General features: G+C 41.8%; 1 protein-coding gene across 4 annotated transcripts in view; it reads left to right on the forward strand.

Annotated features, from left to right (window-relative positions):
• Positions 1-817: 817 nt before the first annotated feature.
• Taf1 (TATA-box binding protein associated factor 1) overlaps positions 818-15,522 on the forward strand; it is a 75,252-nt gene continuing 60,547 nt past the window's right edge. The window contains exons 1-9 of one of the 4 annotated variants that reach the window (XM_052733928.1): positions 818-1,059; positions 1,668-1,782; positions 2,106-2,222; positions 6,235-6,357; positions 8,133-8,374; positions 9,824-10,042; positions 10,597-10,815; positions 11,542-11,749; positions 14,756-14,932. In XM_052733928.1, coding sequence (XP_052589888.1) covers positions 940-1,059; positions 1,668-1,782; positions 2,106-2,222; positions 6,235-6,357; positions 8,133-8,374; positions 9,824-10,042; positions 10,597-10,815; positions 11,542-11,749; positions 14,756-14,932 — 1,540 coding nt within the window. In that variant the 5' untranslated portion in view covers positions 818-939. The remainder of the gene's footprint in view (positions 1,060-1,667; positions 1,783-2,105; positions 2,223-6,234; positions 6,358-8,132; positions 8,375-9,823; positions 10,043-10,596; positions 10,816-11,541; positions 11,750-14,755; positions 14,933-15,522) is intronic. The other 3 variants (XM_052733908.1, XM_052733900.1, XM_052733918.1) reach the window with 3 other exon arrangements.

Genomic DNA, 15,522 nt, shown 5'->3' on the forward strand with positions numbered 1-15,522 from the left:
CAAAACACCAATGCACATAAAATCAGAATAAATAGCTTTTTTATTTATTTTTTATTTATTTATTTTGTGGTTTTTCGAGACAGGTTTTCTCTGTAGCTTTGGAGTCTGTCCTGGACTAGCTCTGTAGACAAGGCTGGCCTCGAACTCACAGAGATCCGCCTGGCTCTGCCTCCCGAGTGCTGGGATTAAAGGTGTGCGCCACCACCGCCCGGCATAAATAGCTTTTTAAAAAACTATGAAAATGTTAGCGGTTGTGAATCTTGAAGTTTCGGTTGCTTGTTTTACTAAGCTTCATTTTTTTATTGTTGTTGTTTTGTTTTTTCAAGACAGGATTTCTCCGTGTAGCCCTGGCTGTCCTGGAACTATGCAGAACGGGCCGGTCTCGAACTCACAGAGATCCGTTTTCTTCTGCCTCCCGAGTGCTGGACTAAGCTCCACATTTTGCTATGGGGAAATGCCGATTCAAAATAAGTAAGTAGCATTCCTACCTCTGGCACAGTTCATAGCAACGTTCCTTTGGGGAACGGCACAAACCGGAAAAACCGGTTCAAATCTTTACTTCCGTGCACTGTAGCCTGTGACCCGAGGTTTCTTTCTTATTGGAGGAAAAATCTGCCTCTCCTACCCTAGCAACCAGAAGATTCCCGCGCAGTCGCTGGGCGGAACTGACCTTTTCCTTTGACCAACCACTTTCCATTTACCCAGCCTCCTGATCCTGGGTGGACCAATCAAAAACAGTTAGTGAAGTGGTATTCCGGAGTGTCGGTTCTTGAGCGACAGCCCGGTCTTTCCGGTTTTTCTTTTCAACTTCCGGTAGAAACTGGTAGGGTCCGGGAGCACGAGTCATTACCGTGCGACTGACTTATTTGTTTCCAGCCGAAGGGGCCGGGCTGGGCTGTGCTGCTGTCCGCAACCGGCGCGGGCAGACGTGCCGCCATCATGTCAGACACAGACAGCGATGAAGATTCCGCCGGAGGAGGCCCGTTTTCTTTAACCGGGTTCCTGTTCGGAAACATCAATGGAGCAGGGCAGCTGGAGGGCGAAAGCGTCTTGGATGATGTGAGGCATGGGCGTGGGCCTGAGGCGGAGGGTGGTGTGGCTAGGGAGGACGGGTGGAGTGGAGACTGTTTAGGAATCGGTGACAGAGGGTGTTATAGTCCATTTGGGGGGCTCAGAGGAGCCCCTTCTCTTGGGTTTGAGGAAGAGTGGAGAGCGAGCGAGCGCGCGCGCGCTCAACTCTGAGGAAGGATGGGGAGAAAAGAGGAAAACGGTTAAGTGCCAGTCACTGACGCAGAGGTGTTTGGTTTGAAGGTAACAGTCTACTTGTTTGCTGGGAAAAAATAGTAGTTAAACCTAGCAAAGTTATCAGAACCGTTACTGTGTGAGATCCTTCTTGAAGATTGTTGGAACCCTGCTTGTCAGGTTTTCGTTCATCTGGAATGGCTTCAAAGCCAGGAGTATGGATGGAACCTGTGTTGTTTGCATCTGATCTATATGGAGTTGAGATTTCCTGTACAGTTCTTGCATGTGAAGTTCCTTTGAGCACATTGTGGAATCATTTTTTTTCAAATGGATTTGTGACTTTGTCATGAGCAAGGCAAATCAACCTTGTGCAGGACTTTCAGGTTTGGTTGTTACTTTCGACTCTCATGCTGTCCCTTTTTCAGGAATGTAAGAAGCATCTTGCAGGCTTGGGGGCTTTGGGTCTGGGCAGCCTGATCACTGAACTCACGGCAAATGAAGAATTGGCAGAGACTGATGGTGCCTTGTTAAATGACGAAGGTAAAGTGTGGGCCATGGGGAGTACAGTGTGGGTCAGGGGAGGAGGCTAGCTATCGTCTACGTACTTTTTGTTTGTTTGTTTGTTTGTTTGTTTTTCGAGACAGGGTTTCTCTGTGTAGCTTTGCGCCGTTCCTGGATCTCACTCCGTAGTCCAGGCTGGCCTCGAACTCACAGAGATCCGCCTGCCTCTGCCTCCCGAGTGCTGGGATTAAAGGCGTGCGCCACCACCGCCCGGCTCTCGTCTACGTACTTTTAAGTGGGAGTTATCTATGGAAGTGAGAATTACTTGCTTTTTTTTTGAGATATCTCCTTTTTGTCCATAGGTTGGATTAGGAGTAGAGAAGATGCTGTGGACTATTCAGACATCAATGAGGTGGCAGAAGATGAAAGCCGAAGATATCAGCAGACGATGGGGAGCTTGCAACCCCTTTGTCACTCAGGTGATTTTTGTTTTTTTAGTGACCGGGTCTCTCTGTGTAGCCCTGCCTGTCTTGGAACTCACTGTGTACACCAGGATGATCTAGAACTCATAGAGACCCACCTGCTTCTGCTTCCTAAGTGCTGGCATTAGAGATGTGCGCCACTATGCCTGGCATTCTTTAATGTTATAAAATTGGTAGTGTAGTACATTTTCTTCCTGGATAAATGTGTTTGGGGCTCTGACTTCTATTTTGATCTCTGACGTTGTTCTTTACTGTCTGTGAATTTCCTCTGTCTGCTAGTCCTATTGTCAATTCAGTTCCAAAGCGGTAGGTATCCTCTTTTACCAAGCTCAGGCTTTTATTCTCATAATGTTCAGTCTCAAATTGTTGGCTAATGACAAGGGTGATAATGATTTCTTGTCATTTGATCTTTTTTAAGTGCCTGTAGGTTTGAGATACTATTCTTAGATGCTCTTCGAAGTTAGAGATTAAAACAAATCCAGTCTTTGCCCTTAAAGAGTTTATAGATGAAGAAAAATGTGTGTGCTGCCATGCCCAGTGTTGTGTTTCTTTTTAAAAATAGGATGTCATGTGTCCTAGGTGGGTTAAATTCTAGATCCAAGGATGACCTTGAACTCCTGATTGTCCTGTATCCTGCAAAAGTGTTAAGATTAAAGGCATACATCACCATGTCTAGCAAAAAGTATATATATATACATTTCTATGCACACACACACACACACACACACACACACACACACACACACACACATACATTGAGACAGGGTCTCACTGTATAGCCCTGGCTGTCCTGGAACTCTCACCTCTAACTCATAGAGATCCACCTGCCTCTCCCTTCCTGAGTGCTGGGGTCAAAGACTTGTCTAGAGGTTTGAGAAATAAGAAAGTAATGGGGAATCCAGGTGTACTGGCTCTGACTAGCACCCGAGAGGCAGAGCCAGGCAGATCTTTTAAGTTCAACACCAGCCTGATGTACATAGTGAGTTCCAGGATATTCAGAGCTACATAGTGAAGCCTTGGCTCAAAACAAAAACAAAGAAAAAAGTAAAAAAGGAATGGGGAAATGAATTAGCCACTGGTATTTGTTTTGAGACAGGGTCTCACTGTGTAACTGCCTGGCCTGGAACTCATAGAGATCTACTTGCTTCTGCCTCCTATGTGCTAGGATTAAAGGCATGTGATATTAGGTCTCAGCCATTTTTTTAAGCCATGGGAAAAATACTGCTAAATAGCAAAAACCAAAGATAAGACAAATTTTGTAGTTTCTTTATGTATATATTTGAGATTTGATGCCATAAAGAGTTTCTGGCCAACATGATTGTTAAATAGTGTGATAGAATGGAAAGAATAGACTTCTGGGTCAGAATACTAAAGGTTGAAATCTCAATTCCATATTCCATTTATTATCGGACACTTGAATTTGTCATTTGTAGTAATCTCCCAGTTTTCTTCTTTAGTCAAGAAAATGATTAATGCTCTTTGGGAATTTAAGTTTGTGGTCACATGATGGGAGATCATCTACTAAACACACAAAAAAGAGTTGATAATCTAACTGGAAAGTTTCCTTTAGGCAGCCAAGATGTGGTAGAATTGTAGAATTACGGTAAATCAGGGCAAAACACGAAAATCTGGATTTAAATTAGGGTGGGAGGCAGAGGAGGTAGGTGGATTTCTGAATTTGAGGCCAGCTTTGTCTATATACAAATTTCCGCCGGGCAGTGGTGGCGCACGCCTTTAATCCCAGCACTACGGGAGGCAGAGGCAGGCGGATCTTTGTGAGTTCGAGGCCAGCCTGGTCTACAGAGCGAGTTCCAGGACAGCCAAAGCTACACAGAGAAACCCTGCCTCGAAAAACCAAAAACAAACAAACAAAAAAACAACAAAAAACAAATTTCCAGAACAGTCAGGGGTACATAAACGTGGTCTCAAAAAACCCCCACAGGATTAATAAAGGTAATTATTATTTTGTATGTGCACCATAGCACATGTGTAGAGGTCAGAGGACAGCTTTGTGGAGTTGGCTATTTCCTTCCATCTCTATGTGGGTCCTAGGGATTGAACTCAGGTGGCCAGACGTGCAGCAAATTCCTTTGTCCAATGGGCTGTCTCATTGACTCTTGGGGGCTTTTTTATTTAGGTTTATTTAATTTTATGTGTAGTGGTGTTTTTGCCTGCACGTATGTGTATGCATTGCCCACAGATGCCAATTGGATATGCTGAAACTGAAGTTACAGATGGTTGTGAGCCACTATGTGGGTGCTGGGAATCACATTCAGGCTGTCTGGAAGAGTAGCCAGTGCTCTTAACCACTGAGCCATCTCTCCAGTTCCGTGTCGTGTCCTCCCCTGTCCCCCTCCCCACGCGCGTGCGAGCGAGCTCTAAAGGAATTCCCCTCTTTAAAAGAGTCATGTCTTTATTTTTAAAAGATGTTTTTTATTTTTGTGGATGTGGGTGTTTTGCCTGTTTGTGTGTGTGTTCACCACGTGTGTGCCTGGTTCCCTTGGAGGTCATAAGAACCTGTCCTATCCCTTGGAACTAGAGTTAGGGAAGATTGTGAGCTGCCTTGGGTCTTCTGCAAGAACAAGAACAATAATTGCTTTTTTTTTCTGCTGAGCCATTGGTTCAGCCTCTATTTTTTGTTTATTTTTAAAATTACATTTATTTATTTTGCATGTGGAAGCCTATGTTCCAACACATAAGTCAGAGGGGAGCTTGAAGGAATCAGTTCTGCCCTACTATGTGGGCCCTGGGGATCAAACTCATGTTGTTATGATTTGTGGTAGGTGCCTTTACTCACTGAGCCATCCTGCTAGCTCCCTTGGGGGCTTTTTAGTTACTATCTTGAGGCAGGATGTCATGTAATACAGACCGGCCTTGAACATCTAATCATACAGCCTCTCCTTCCTAAATGTTGGGATTACAGGGATGTTCCACCATGCTGACTGGTAAGGATGATTGTTGAAAAGGGAAATATGTAGAACAAAAGACTATTTGAGCCAGCAAGCTAGTATATATGCCTGTAATCGCAATACTTAGGTTGCATGAGACCTTGTGTCAAAACATTGAAAACAAAATATGGGGCTGGAGAGAGAACTCAGTGATTAAGAGGACTAGCTCTTCCAGAGGTCCTGCAGTTCCCAGCAACCACATGGCAGCTTACAACCATCTATAGTGGGATCCAATGCTTTCTTCTGGTGTGCAGGTGTACATGCAGACAAAGCACCCATATACATAAAAAAAAAAACAAATCTTTAGTCAAGTGTGGTGGCACACACCTTTAGTCCCAGCACTTGTGAGGCAGAGGCAGGTGGATTTCTGAGTTTGAGCCAGCCTGGTTTACGAAGTGAGTTCCAGGTCACCCAGGGCTATACAGAAAAATTGTGTCTGGAAAAAACAAAACCAAAACAAAATATGTTGTCAGGACCAACTAGTGAGTACTGCCAATAGTTAAAAAGCACTGAGAAGAATGATCTACTGCCAAAATATAGCAGGAAAAGTGTATCAAAGACTTGGGAACTGTGCGCTTTTGTTTTTTTAATTTTAGAAACTGGGGAAGACTATTCAATTAGGAAATTGAACAAGGTGGAAAACAAAGCCCAGTATGATCAGGAAAAGGAGCAGTTAATCAAAAGGTTTCACACAGTTCCTGGAAGCTCTCATACTCCATGTGAGAGCTGAACATTTGACTATACCGTATCTTTCTGAAGGCAGAAGCTACATATTCTATGTATTTTTTTATGTTTTGTTTGTTTTTTGAGATAGTTTCTTAACTATGCAGCCGTGGCTGACCTCAAACTCAGAGAGCTACCTACTTCTGCCTTCTGAGTGTTGAGGTTAAAGGAGTGTTTTACACACACACACACACACACACACACACACACACAAGACTCTTCTGTATGTTCTTAAAGGATGCATAGTACTTCTGTGGTGCTTTAAATCTTGAGATTTGAAGGATGCTCAAAGATATTATATGGAATTCTTCCTATTGAGGAGATTACCTTGGTTTTAGGAGATTATGATGAAGATGACTATGATGCTGATTGTGAAGATATTGATTGCAAGTTGATGCCTCCCCCTCCACCACCACCAGGACCAGTGAAGAAAGAGAAAGACCAAGATGGTATTACTGGTGGTAAGTAAAAACTGTCTACTTTCCTTTTAGAAATGAGTTTCTATTCATCAAACCAGGCTTTTGGTATACTTAAGGGACTTTAAAAAAAATCTCTTAGAAAAGGATGGCACTTTTAGAAAAAAATCATATAGTGTCAAATACTGCTATTGAATAGAAATTTTCCTTTTAAAATGTTTAATACCACACAGTCAAGAAATAATAATTTAACAAAGTGCTTCTCAAATTAAGCTGCCCATCACATTTACCTAGAGTCTTGTAAAAAAAAAAATACAGATACCTGGTTATTTTGGAGTGTTTGATTCAGAAGATCTGGAATAGAGCCCAGTAATTTTTGTTAAGAGTTTCCCAAGAATTTTTTTTGAGACAGGGTCTTACTATGAAGCCCCTCCCTGGAACTCTGTATAATATGCTAGGCGACCTTCAAACCTGTAGCAATCCTTCTGTTTCTGCTTTCTTAGTGCTGGGATTACATGCATGAGCTACCACATTTTTGTTCCCCCAGGACCTTCTCCCCGCCCCACTCGAGACAGGGTTTCTCTGTGTAGCCCTGGCTATCCTGGAACTCACTTTGTAGATCAGGCTGGCCTTAAACTCACAGGGATCTGCCTGCCTCTGCCTCCTGAGATTAAAGGCATGTACTACCACCACCCAGCTTCCCCAAGACTTTCTGATGCAACTAATTTATATACTCATTTGGAAATTATCTGTTTTTTTAAAAAAACTTTTGCCGGGCAGTAGTGGCGCACACCTTTAATCCCAGCACTCGGGAGGCAGAGCCAGGGGGATCTCTGTTCGAGGCCAGCCTGGGCTACAGAGTGAGTTCCAGGAAAGGCGCAAAACTACACAGAGAAACCCTGTCTTGAAAAACCAAAAAAAAAAAAAAAAAACTTTTAATTTGGGCATGGTAGTATATGCCTGTATTCCCAATACTCTGAAGGCAGGAGGATGACTTCTAGTTTGAGGCTATGTAACAGAACCCTGTCTCAAGAATCAAGCAACCTTCTAGAATGTAGCATCACTTACCTTCAGAGATTTCAAAGATTGATAAGGTCTTGAGTTGTTCTCACTATTCTTATCCCTGTAACAGTAATAATACTGTCAGAGGTCAGACAACAAGGGAAGAACAGTACCTTTATTTTTGAAACAGGGCCTCACTGTGTATCCCTGGCTGGCCTGGAACTCCATGTAAATCAGGTTGGCCTTGAATTCACAGAGATTTTCTGGCCTCTGCTTCCTGAGTGCTGGGATCAAAGGTGTATGCCACCATGCCTTGGTCTTCTATATTTTGAGGCTTACATTAACCTAAATTCCTCCAGTTGGTGCTCTGACCATTTCCTTTAGTTTGCAAGGTAAATGTTATTTAACTTGGTGTGTGGAATTTTATTTTTTGTTATTCTGTGGGCTTAACAATTCTCCATCTTATAGATACCTGAACTGAACATAACAGGGCCTGATTAATGTGAAGTATTAATATAATTTTGCTACTAATCACAATATTGGGCACAGTATTGGTCATTTATGGAAAGTAGTAAATGTAGTAATAGTGTTTGTTTTCTCTCATCACAACCCTAGGGTACCAGGTCCAAGGTGAGTTGGGGATGGTGGGAAATAATAAGTTGGATGAGTTTTTTGGGCTGCATACTAGTAATCTGGGTGCTTGGGACTATATCCCCTGCCACAGAGCCATGCATATTAGCTTAGAAGGGGATGTTGGCTGAATTTGAGGAAATGTGTTCACAGTTACATGCCAAAGGGGTTTCTCTTCCTTGTTGCAGTGTCTGAAGATGGAGAAGGCATCATCTTGCCCTCCATCATTGCCCCTTCCTCTTTGGCCTCAGAGAAAGTGGACTTCAGTAGTTCCTCTGACTCAGAATCTGAGATGGGACCTCAGGAAGCAACACAGGCAGAATCTAAGGATGGAAAGCTGACTCTACCATTGGCTGGGATTATGCAGCACGATGCCACCAAACTGTTGCCAAGCGTCACAGAACTTTTTCCAGAATTTAGGCCTGGAAAGGTACTTTGTTTAGAGAATGTCCATAATGAAAACTGACTTTTTCCAGATTCCAAATTCTGTTGTTATAATGCTGAATATACAGTGCATGAGATTTAATGATGTTCTTATTCAGTGACAGATAATTGTTTGTATAGGAACTTTCCATACTGTATTAGATCATATTTTGAAGTTGTATGTATTCATAGGAAATGTGGCTTAGAATGTTTGCAGTAAAAATTGTCCAGCTGCCAGGCATGGATTGTTGTGAGTTCAAGGCCAGCTTGGTCTACATAGTGAGTTCCAGGACAGCCAAGGCTATGCAGAGAACCCTGTCTCAAAAACATCAACAAAATTGTCCTGTTAGTGGCTGGTGAGATGGCTCATTGGATAGAGGCACTTGCATGCATGCCTCAGGATCTGAGTTTGCTCCCCAGATCCCACAAATTGGTTGGAGAAAACCAACTCCTGAGACTTGTCCTTTGACCTCCACACATGTATTATGGCATGTACACCTGCACATGCACAAATATACACACACATAAATACATGACTAAATAAAATAACTTTCTTTGTTTTTTGGTTTTTTGAGACAGGCTTTCTGTTAGAATAAAAAGCAAACCAAGGGTTAGTTACTGTTCTATTGCTATGAAGAGACACCATGACCAGTACAACTTAAAGGAAGGCATTTAATTGGGGGCTTGCTTAAAGTTTAAGAGGGTTAATCCATGCACATCATGACAGGGAGCACGGTGACGGGTATGGCACCTAAGCATTAACAGAGAGCTTAAATCCAGATCTGCAGGCAGAGAGCAGGTGAGACTGGGCCTGGCCTGGGCTTTTGAAACCTCAAAGCCCACCCCCAGTGACACACCTCCAATAAGGCCACACACCTTAATTCTTCCCAAATGGTTCTATTAACTGGGAACACAGCATTGAAATATATGAGTCTATGGGGGCCATTCTCTTTCAAACTACCATATCAGACATAGTATAGACCTATGACCCCAGCTACTAGGGAGACTAAGGAAGGAGGACCATAAGTTCAAGACTTCCTGGGCTTCAAAGAGTGAGTTCAAGAACAGCCTGAGCATCTTAATGAGACCCTGTCGTAAAAGCTGAGGGTTAGCCAGGCAGAGGCAAGTGGATCTCTTGAGTTTGAGGCCAGCCTGTTCTACATAGAGAATTCTAGGCCAAGGATACATAGTGAGACTCTGTCTCAGAAAACAAAATAAAACAAAGCTAAGGACTGGGAATGTAGCTCATTGATAGCATGTAAGTCCCTAAGTTCAAAGTCCAGTACCACATGAAAAAGAAAAAGGGAGAAAAAAAAAAGAAATTGTCTTTCTAAGGGATAGTACTTTCATGGTCTGAACTTAGCATTCCTTCATTTTCTCCCTTGCAATTGAATAGATAGCTTGAGAGTTTTTCAGACACCAAATCTCTGACATAATAGTATGTTATGTGTTCTAGGTGTTACGCTTTCTACGTCTTTTTGGACCAGGAAAGAATGTTCCATCGGTTTGGAGGAGTGCTCGGAGAAAGAGGAAAAAGAAGCACCGTGAGCTTATACAGGAAGAGCCAACGCTGGAGGAAGAGTGCTCAGTAGAACTAGAAGTCAACCAGAAATCTCTGTGGAACTATGACTATGCTCCACCTCCACCTCCAGAGCAGTGTCTCTCTGATGATGAAGTAGGCAAAGGAGACATGGGGGCATGCAGAAAGCTCTCTAGCTTGTGTCAAAGTGGGAACTAACACTTCAGCATTAAGAGTTCTTTGCTAGCTGGGCTTGGTAGTGCATGCCTTTAATCCCAGCACTTGGCAGGCAGAGGCAGGTGGATCTCTGTGAGTTCAGGGCCAGCCTGGTCATCAAAGCAAGTTCCAGGACAACATAGAGAAATCTTGTCTCGAAAAACAAACAAACAAAAAAAAGAGTTCTTTGCTACTTACTAATAATAATTATGAGTTAAATGCAGTGTCTCACCTTTCCTGTTGTAACAGAAAAATATTTGGTGGGGCAGGGCAGGGTAGATGGTGATACATTGCTAAATATAAGGCTGTGACTTGTGGACAGAGCATGCGATGATATAACTCTCTTTTTTTATATTCTAACTCCAGGTAAAAATTCCTATTCAGGAATCATACTTGTGGTTCCTCTAAGTCACCTTATGATAGTTAATTTTCTTGTAGCCTTAGGTCATCTGGAATAGCGAAGCCCCACCTCTGCATACTTGACTCTGTTACAGATCACAATGATGGCTCCTGTGGAGTCCAAGTTTTCCCAGTCCACTGGAGACACAGATAAAGTGATGGATACCAAACCAAGAGTGGCAGAATGGCGTTATGGACCTGCCCGGCTGTGGTACGATATGCTCGGTGTCCCTGAAGATGGTAGTGGGTTTGACTATGGCTTCAAAATGAGGAAGACTGAACATGAGCCCACAGTACAATGCAATATGATGACGGTAAGCAATTCTGGTATATAAGAGAGGAATCAGTGTACTTAGGGTTCTGTCATTTTTACTAACTTCTCAGCTGGGAAGTTCTTGGGTAGAATCTTTAGTAGGAGATTTGTATAGTGGGGTATATCATCATGTAACTAAACTTTATTCTAAGGATTCTGTTTTTGAAATGGGTGCTGTTCCAAAGTAAGAGTTGGAGAAGAGGCAGATTTTTTTCTTTTTTTCTTTTTAAAGATTTATTTATTTATTTTGTATACAGCATGTATCCCTGCAGGCCAGAAGAGGGCACCAGATCTCATTACAGATGGCTGTGAGCCACCATGTGGTTGCTGGGAATTGAACTCAGGACCTCTGGAAGAGCAGTCAGTGCTCTTAACCTCTGAGCCATCTTTCCAGCCCCAGATTTTTTTTTCTTATCAGGCACTTTGCATAAGTAGAACATCACTTTTTTCTGTGCTAGAGATTGATCCCAGGGTCTTGCACATGTGGGGCAAGCACTCTGCCACTGGGCTATATTTTCAACCCTTGGCTCTTTGAGGCAGGGTCTCACTTTGTATCCCGGACTGACCTCAAACTTGGAATTCTCCTTTCTGCCTCCCAGGTGCTAGGATTGCAGGTATTGGACACTAAGTCTGACACAGCACCACTTGTGATACCACATGAATCCTTTACTGTCTGGATTGGGAACTTTGACCAGTGACTGACTTATTATTCTTTCTACTTGTACAGAAACTAAGGAATCTTGAGGAGGGCAATGGCATTGATCTTCTGGCAGATGAAAACTTCCTAATGGTGACACAACTGCATTGGGAAGATGACATCATCTGGGATGGGGAGGATGTCAAACACAAAGGAACAAAACCTCAGCGTGCAAGTTTGGCAGGCTGGCTTCCGTCCAGTATGACTAGGAATGCCATGGCCTACAATGTCCAGCAAGGTGTGCTTCTCTTCTAACAGTGTTGTGCACACAGTTCTTCATCTCAGTCATCATAAGGAATCCGAGTTACGGTCTTTTAGGCTGTTCAGGCAGAGTAAAATGCTGTAAATCTAATCCCTGATTTATTTTCATTTTTTATTTATAAAGGCACTTGATCATTTTATAATTTTTTTCTCAACCATGAAAACAGTGTCAAAAAGAAAAATTCTGATATTCTAGAGATCATCAGTTATTAACTTTTTAATGTGTTTTCTGCATGTATATGGTTGAGCTTAGTTAATTTTTAATGTTGAGACAAGGTCTTGCTCTGTACCTAAGGCTAATCTGGAACTCACTCTATAGCCCAGGATATCCTTAAACTCACCATCTTCCTAATTCAAGCTTCCCAAGTACTATTATTATAAGTATTTCTTGCCATATATGATTTGAGTTCAGTGTCATACATACTGTTTTTGTTTTTGTTTTTTTTTAAGTTAGTGTTGCGATGTAGATCAAGCTGGCCTTGAACTCACAGAGATCTACCTGCCTCTGTCTTCTGAGTACTGTGGTAGTGGTGTTCTTTTTGGAGACAAGGTCCTGCCTATCTTGTATCCCAGGCTGGCCTCAGATTTGCTGCAGTCTTCCTGCCTCAGTCTCACAAGAGCTGGGATTAGATGTGTAAGCCTCTTCACCCATGCTATACTGTGGTTTTTCTTTTGCTTTTTTGTTGTTTGAGACAGGTTCTCACTGTGTAGTCCTGGCTGGCCTGGAACTTTATATCTGTAGAACAGACTGGCCTATATTTACAGAGATCTGCCTGTCATTGCCTCCCAAGTGCTGGGATTAAAGGTGTGTGCCACCACACCTTGTTGATTTTTTTCTTAACATAATTTTTATATGTAAGTTTTTAAAGTTGGTCGTAAAAATGTTTAAAGACGTGGAAACTATTAATTATTTATTGAATTTTTAAATGAAAAATGGTTTTAAATACCTCCATCTTATCTGTTTGTGTCAGAGCTATCAGTTAGACTTGAAAGCACTTTAAACAAGTCCTTGACGATCTCTAAATTATTCTTGATGATCTTGATAACCCTTTAACCAACACTGAGGACAGAGGGTCATATTAAAAAGTCACGTTGGCCGGGCGGTGGTGGCACACGCCTTTAATCCCAGCACTCGGGAGGCAGAGCCAGGAGGATCTCTGTGAGTTTGAGGCCAGCCTGGTCTCCAAAGTGAGTTCCAGGAAAGGCGCAAAGCTACACAGAGAAACCCTGTCTCGAAAAACCAAAAAAAAAAAAAAAAAAAAAAAAAAAAAAAAGTCACGTTGATTTATTGGATTTTTGAGACAGGATTTCATGCCATAGCTCTGGCTGGTCTGCTACTTGACATGTATGTAGTCTAGGCTTGCCTTGAACTTGAAGTAATCCTTCTGCCTTAGCCTCTTGAGTACTGTGATTGGAGGTAAATGCCAGGAAACATTTAAAATGGAAAGAAAACAAGATATGAAACAGCATATTTGGTATATTTCATTTGTAAAAATGAAAAATACAACTGTATAAACAAAAAATATGAGTAAGAGAAAATCTACTAAAGTATTGGCAGTAATTAGTTTCTTTTTTTCTCTTTATGCCATTCTGTGTTACCCAAATTTTCTCAGTTACCCTGGATTCATTGTACAATTTAAGCCATACACCACCACCACTGCCCCACCATTGATTTTTTTTTTTTGAGACAGTCTTACAATATATAGCTCAGGCTGTCCTAGAACTCATTATTTTCAGCCCCTACCTCTTGAGTGCTGGGGTTATACATATGTACCACCACACCCAACTCAAAAATGTCTTAATTTTTTTTTTTTTTTTTGCTTTTTCAAAACAGGGTTTCTTTGTGTAGCCTTGGCTATCTTAGAACTAGCTCTAGACCAGGCTGGACTTAAACTCAGAGATTCTCTTGCCTCTGCCCTGTAAATGCTGAGATTAAAGGCATGCACCACCATCTGACTAAAAATACCTTAATTTTTAAAATCTTGTAAAAAGGTTTTTCTCTTCAGTTCTAGTTAAGTACTTTATTAGTTGAATAGTTTTTCTTTTGAATTTTTGGGTTTTCGGGGGGACAAAGTCTTACTGTGTAGCCCTGGCTGGCCTCCACTTGTCTCTGCCTTCCAAGTGCTAGGATTAAAGGAAAGTACCACCATACCCAACTCAGTTACATAGTATTTTTGATACAAGATCTTGGTGGGTAGCCAGTCAGGCCTCAAGTTTACAATCTTTCTCTTAGCTTCCCAAGTGTATAGTATTCTTATTTTATGCATAATGTTCTTAGAAGTTTGTTTTTCTTACTTACCAGTAATTGCTTTATTTGTTAATATAGTTAAATACCAATGTTTATCACCATGTATATATGTATATTGTTTGATATTGTTATATATATTGTTTATCGAGATGGGGTTTCACTGTGTAGCTGTGGCTGTCCTGGAATTCACTTTGTAGACTAGACTGGCAGTGAACTCAAAGAAATCCACCTGTCTCTGCCTCCAGAATGCTGGTATTAAAGACGTGTGCCATGACCTCCTGGCTCACCATAATTTTTTATTTAATTTGTTTATTTTTATTTTATGTGTATTGGTGTTTTGCCTGTAGTTATGTCTGTGTGGGGATGTTAGATCCCCTGGAACTGGAGTTACAGTGGTAAGCTACCATGTGGGGGCTGATAATTGAACCTAGGTCCTCTGGAAGAACAGCCAGTGCTCTTTGAGCCATCTCTCCCGCCCTTCACCATAATTATTTAGTTAGTCCCTTAGTAAGTAGGCTGTTTAAGTTTTAACTGTTATAAACAATATTGCAGTGAACATTTTGTCATCAGTGGTTTCTGTCAAAGTGAGATATACATGATATCAAGTAGGTTCCTTTTGAATAGCTATGACTACCTACACTAATATTCATTGTTTTTATGTTTGCTAGAATCATGACTGAAAGGAGCACTAATTTTTTTTTTTTTGTTACTGTTTTCTCCTCTTGTTTTGGCCAGGTTTTGCAGCCACACTGGATGATGATAAACCTTGGTATTCCATTTTCCCCATTGATAATGAAGATCTGGTATATGGACGTTGGGAGGACAATATCATTTGGGATGCTCAGGCAATGCCCCGGATTTTGGAGCCTCCTGTATTGACACTTGATCCCAATGATGAGAACTTGATTTTGGGTATGGTGATGGCAGAAGCCAGTGTTCTTTATCTTTGACATCTTACTATTAATGTCAAAGGGCAAAAGGAATTCCAAAGGGCAAAACTAGAAACTGTTTTATTAATTAAATTTATTCATGTATTTTACATACTGACTGCAGTTTCCCCTCCTTTCTTTCCTCCCATTCCCTCCCCCCAAAACTAAAAACGTTTAGGAAATGATTTTTAAAAAGAGATGTAGCTGCCAGTTTCTAGTGTTTAGAAAAAACTCATGTAGGAATGTTGAAAATTTTACCTTTAAGATCAGACATGTAAGCCAGGCATGGTGGCACATGCCATTAATCCCAGCACTTGGGAGGCAGAGGCAAGCAGATCTCTGTGACTTCAAGGCCAGCCTGGTCTACAAAGAGCATTCCAGGACAGCCAGGGCTGGTATACAGAGAAACCCTGTCTCAAAAAACAAAAAAAATCAGGCTTGTAGTTGAGTGAATTACCAACTAAAAGTAGTCTGAAAGTGGAGTGAGAGATCTACTTTGAAACTCAAAATATCAATGGGAAATGTGAATTTTAGTTGGACCTGGTGGCATGTGTCCCAGGTACTTGGGAGGCC

Source organism: Peromyscus californicus, unplaced genomic scaffold, assembly GCF_007827085.1.
Source record: "Peromyscus californicus insignis strain IS unplaced genomic scaffold, ASM782708v3 Scaffold_10__1_contigs__length_136768540, whole genome shotgun sequence".
NCBI classification, from domain to species: domain Eukaryota; kingdom Metazoa; phylum Chordata; class Mammalia; order Rodentia; family Cricetidae; genus Peromyscus; species Peromyscus californicus.